Consider the following 5845-nt stretch of genomic DNA (forward strand, 5'->3'; position numbering starts at 1 on the left):
TTATGACATCTTTTTCCATTTTGCAGATAAAATGAGGTTCATGAAGGTGAAATGCTTTCTCAATGTCATAATCTACTTACTCCAAGTCCAATCTGTCAACAATTATTTAAGTACTTACGATGTTCTATAAATTGCTTTAAGAATTAGGATGTAGAGAAAATTTCAGTCCCTGCCCTGAAGGAATTAATGTTCTAATGGGAAACAACTCTATAAATATAAGTATGTTGAGATTAAATGAAATTAAAATGTCCTATACAAGGAAAGCACTAGATGTTATTGGGATACGGAAAGAGATCTTGTGGCTCATTGGATTTGAGATAAATCTTAAAAGAAGCCAAACAATCCAGGAAGGTCGATGTAAAAAGGGAAAGCATCCCATATTTGGGACATAATCAGTCAAAAAGCATGGAGATGGGAGGCAAGAGCTCTTTCCACCTGCAATACAGCTGAAAATACCTCTAGCAACAACAGGCATAACATTCTGTAAAGACTACTGCTCTAGCGCTTTACCCCTAAGAAGTGCATATTTGGATGGACAGGAATACTCTACAATATTTTTGGGGTGATGATCTCTGTGTCCTTGAAGAATGTTATGCTCCCTGTTAGAGGAGCAAACCCCATGAAGTATCTTTTTTTTTTTTAAACCCTTAACTTCTGTGTATTGACTTATAGGTGGAAGATTGGTAAGGGTAGGCAATGGGGGTCAAGTGACTTGCCCAGGGTCACACAGCTGGGAAGTGTCTGAGGCCGGATTTGAACCTAGGACCTCCCGTCTCTAGGCCTGGCTCTCAATCCACTGAGCTACCCAGCTGCCCCCCCATGAAGTATCATTTTTGAATTTCCCACCCACCCCCATCCACTTTTCTCAGGGAGAGTCAGCAAATTCCCTTTGTGTGAAATAACTAATTAAAATAAATCTTTAAGTAAGGAAGAGAAAATTCAGAAAACTCATTCTCCACATAATCTCTTTTAACTGAGCACCAACCTATTGTAGGTAAGTTATTATATACTTTGTAAAGAATATTGAAGAAAAATAAAATAGCCCTTGAATTTAGGGAGGTTATGCCCCATTTGTAATGAGCCAAATTTATCATTTCAGGATATAACTTCTCTCATTAGAAAATTTGTCTCTTCATCTCATCATGTCAGCTTTCCTGAAGAACACATCCTCACCTTCCCTGACCTTCTTCCTTACCGGTGTTCCTGGACTAGAAGCTGCTCATGCCTGGATCTCCATCCCTTTTTGCTGTCTCTACATAACAGCCCTCTCTGGGAATGGTATGATCCTGTTTGTCATCATCACTGAACCAAGCCTCCATGAGCCCATGTACTATTTCCTCTCCATGCTCTCTTCCACTGACTTGGGATTGTGCACATCCACTCTGTTTACTGTGTTGGGAATATTCTGGTTCAATGCCAGAGAGATCAGTTTTAATGCCTGCCTGACTCAGATGTTCTTTATTCATCTCTTCACTTTCATGGAATCCTCGGTACTATTGGCTATGGCCTTTGATCGATTTGTGGCCATTTCTAACCCACTGAGATACGCCACTATCCTCACACACTCAAGAATAACACAAATTGGAGTGGCAATTGTTACCAGAGGCACAGTCATCCTGATACCTCTTGTCCTGCTTCTTAAACGGCTCTCTTTTTGCCACAGTCATGTGCTTCGCCATTCTTACTGTTTTCATCCTGATGTTATGAAACTCTCATGTTCAGACACAAAAGTCAATAGTGCATTTGGGTTAACTGCAATAATTTCTAGTGCTGGTGTAGACTCCATCTTCATCCTCCTCTCCTATATACTGATCATCCGTTCTATCCTTAGCATTGCATCCCCAGAGGAACGCAAGAAAGCCTTTAGCACTTGCATCTCCCATATAGCTGCTGTAGCCATCTTCTATATTCCTCTAATCAGCCTATCCTTTGTCCATAGGTTTGGGAAACAAGCTCCTCCCTATGTACCCACTCTCATTGCCAATATCTACCTGCTCATTCCTCCTGTAATGAACCCCATCATTTACAGTGTGAAGACCAAACAAATACGTAAAGCTGTGCTCAAAGTCCTTCACCCCAAGGGAGTCCTGATCTGACACTTGCTTTTTCCATACAAACAGGAGACAGGAAGGAATTTTCCATTGATGGGATTTTTTCAAGATAGTATTATAGAACCTTTAAAATAGAAAAAATCTTAGAAGTCATCATCTAGTCAGTTCATTCACCACCCAATGATGAAACACTCTTTGATATAATCTCTTAAAGATGAAAACCTGCTCTTGCTTTGATCTCCTCCAATTACAGATATGTTACTGTCCCTCAATAGTCACTTTAATTTAAGCTAGGCATTTAAAAAATAAATGACTTCCTTACATTCCTCCCAATTTTTCTGAATTCTGATTTTGCCACAACAAACACTGAGTCTTTATGTTTTATACAACACCCCCAGTGAGTTAATTTATTCCCAGAGCCATGGCTCTTCACTGATGTAGATGAAGTTGTTTCTGAAATTTTTTTCAAAGGGAAAGTGATGGTTCCAGAATTCTATGAAAAAACTAGAATATGAATAAATCATCTCAGTAATTACTATCACTGAATTTTAGTTCAGACCTGAATTGAAGTTCACCAAATTGAATGTTCCAATTCAGTTCTGAATTTTATATTTTTAATAACTACCGATTGCTCATGATAATACAACATTTTCATGATACATAACAATTTTCACACTTGTGAAAGTAGCACAGTACTAATCTGAATTTAAAGAACTATATATATGCTAACTATTATTCTTTTGATAGAGTAGCCTTCTTTACTGATTTTTCTTAAAACTTGCCAGTTTTAAAATCCTTTTTAATTTAATTATAACTATTCTATGATGCTTGGGTTATTAGTATATTAGAATCCTACAACCTCAAAGGTGAAAGGGACTTTCTTCCAAATCTTCTATTGCTTCTGTTTCACCATACAATCTTTCTTAATTCAAATTGGGTCCACAGAAGTACCAAAGTCTGATCTTCCTTTACCTTCTATCATAAAATCATTTACAATGCAAAGGTATCTTCAGGTTTCAGGATGTTACATTCTATATTTTAAAACAATTCTCTACAAGTTTGATATGGTGGAAATTATTAACTAACAAATAAGCAAAAAACTCTGAAATTAAATTGAATGATTTATAAAGGACTGTTTGTGTCACTTAAAAAGATGAAATGTTAATGAAACTTTTCTGGTGGAAATATATTACACAAAATAAAGTCTAAATGCAATTATTGAATCAAATTAAATGAATGGAATAGAATTGAATACCTCTCCTGACTATATAAAGACTAAAGAATCATAGGGTAAATTATATGAATTTATGTAAGTGGAAGCCTCCAGCTTGAGGAGTCAGAACTATTGAATCAGAGATTTGGAAGGAAACTCTAGTCGTATTTTAGAAAGCTACCTGAACATCAAAATCTCTCTATGATATTACAGACAAAATACTGAAAAATGACTTGTTCATCTAGAATATCTCCAGAAACAAGAACCATCCAAACCATTCTATTTTTAGGTAGTTCTAATTGGTATTAATTACACACAAAAAATGCAGGAGACATGGAAATATGACAGATTTGTTACATATAAATATATATACACATTAATATATACATAAATATGCATGTGCACATATATATGAATATATACCACATCTAAGAAGTCTCATTGCTAGTATAAGTTCCTAAAGTTTAAAACTGCACCAAGACTTTTTAACCATATATATACACATAAGTATTTATATACATATATGTATAAGCAATGAATATAGTATATAGGCATGTATATATCTTCATACATTTATATATATAGATACATAGAAATCTTACAAAACAAGCCTCTTTAAAATAATATGGTGCATAATCAGTCTCACTTTCTTATCTAAAACTTCATATATATTTATATGGGTGTGCCTATTATATTTGCTAATGATTACTTTCACAATAAAAAGAAAATATTTTAAAAAATAATGCATCCTTTTTTTCAACAAAAATTCATTATTGTTGTACTTCAGGTCATAGGATAACAGATCCATAGCTGAAAGATACCTAAGAGATATGCATTTCTTAGGCAAGGAAACTCAGTCTCAGGAAAATTAAGTTGCCCAAAGTCACAGGTAAATATCAGAAGCAAGATTTAAAGCTAATGTCTCTGACTAGAACCAGTTGTCTTTTCCTTAAACCACACTCTACCTATTGACTCTAATTCTGACAACTAGAACTAAACAGAATTCAATTCGGTAAACAATCATTAAAGAATTACTACATATAGAGCACTTTGCTTGGTGCAAAGTTTAAATCAAATATATTCACTACCCTCATGGAGTTAATTGTCCAGTAACACAATAAGTGTAGTCCTCTTTCACATGATCACCATTCACATATTTGAATACACATAGAATGATCCAAGCCTCTACATCTTTTCTTCTTTTGACTAAACACCTGGTATGTGTTTTGTTTCCAATCTCACCCTCCTGGTCACCTTCCTCTAGATATGCCACTTTTCAGCATCATTCTTAAAAACTTTGTGTATAGTGTTCCAGATGTGTTGAAAAAAAGCAAAGGTGAGATCAGTGTTCTCCCTTTTACTGGATGTTGTGCCTCATGTCCTACTCTAAACAATGGGTTTGCATTTCTGATTTTGGAACCATTTCATCTATTCATAATACCAAATATTGAAAAATGTATGTAGGAATAAATTCCCATGAAGTCTCAACCCATTATATCCTGATATATATCATGAGTTCAGTGGTTCATTCCTAGATTCCTCTTTACTAAATTCAACCAATCAAACAAAAAGCATTTATTCAGCACCTACTATATACCAGGCACTATCTAAGTACTACAGATATAAAGAATTAAAAGTAGCCTCTGTGCTCAAGGAATTAACATACTAAGAAAATATATAATGTATAAACAGGATATATTGTTAAATATATACATATTTAAAATTTTATTTATAAAATATATAAATAAAAGAAAGTTTTCTAGAATTTATTTTTCATCTGACTAGCATTTATTAAAAATCTACTAAATGCCAAGTGCTCTGTTAAGCACTGGAAGCTAGTAGTTGGGTTGGTGGGGATCAGAAAAGGATTAATAAAAAATATGGTACTTAAGGAGATTGAAAAAAAAACCCGAGAAGTAGAAATAAAGAAAGAGAGTATTCCAGATTTGTGGGAAATGTAGACAATGAGACTGAGCATTTGGTGGGAGCAACAAACAGCAGACCATCAAGGCTGTAGAGAACTGTGGAGGATAGTGCATTTATAAGAAAACCAGAAAAGTTAGAAGGGACCATTGAAATTAATTTAATTCTCATAATTTATTTACTTATTCAATTTGTTTCAAATTTCCTTCTCTACCATGACCAAGGATGGAAGCCTAAGATGTCAATCATTTCTGATAAGATAGAAAAGAATAATAATTGAACATGCTTGAATAATTGAAAACAAATTGAATCATAATATATAAATATATTTAGGCAGGGAGATATAGGTAGAAAATAATACAAAACCTTCCCTACTTAATAAATCACAAAGTCTCCAAGTGCTACCAGAGTGTAGTTGCACAGAAAACCCCATTGGATAAAGGCTTCCCTTGGGAAAATGACTCCAGCCAGGCTGACTCATGGCTCTTTATAAATATTTGTCATTCTGAGAACCCAATGGGATTTCCATCCCCAGGTTTTTGCCCACCACTTTGTTAAGATAAGAGACTCTCCTTACATCCCTTTCCAGTGGATGGCCACAGTAAGTGTTTTGGGGTGCTAAGAGCTAAGAGCATGTGTTAATATTAAAAAGTTGAAG

The 5845-nt window shown here is 34.7% G+C and overlaps 1 protein-coding gene across 1 annotated transcript; it reads left to right on the plus strand.

The window, feature by feature from the left end:
- Window positions 1–1142: 1142 nt before the first annotated feature.
- LOC123238747 (olfactory receptor 51F2-like) lies at window positions 1143–2096 on the plus strand. The gene has a single exon (XM_044665952.1). It carries the CDS (start codon window positions 1143–1145, stop codon window positions 2094–2096), a length of 954 nt encoding a protein of 317 aa, XP_044521887.1.
- The last annotated feature ends 3749 nt before the right edge of the window (window positions 2097–5845 follow it).

Source organism: Gracilinanus agilis, chromosome 3, assembly GCF_016433145.1.
Source record: "Gracilinanus agilis isolate LMUSP501 chromosome 3, AgileGrace, whole genome shotgun sequence".
NCBI lineage: Eukaryota > Metazoa > Chordata > Mammalia > Didelphimorphia > Didelphidae > Gracilinanus > Gracilinanus agilis.

Excerpts from the sequence above, each read along its gene's own strand:
- LOC123238747 (XM_044665952.1), top strand. The coding sequence starts at position 1,143 with ATGTCAGCTTTCCTGAAGAACACATCCTCACCTTCCCTGACCTTCTTC.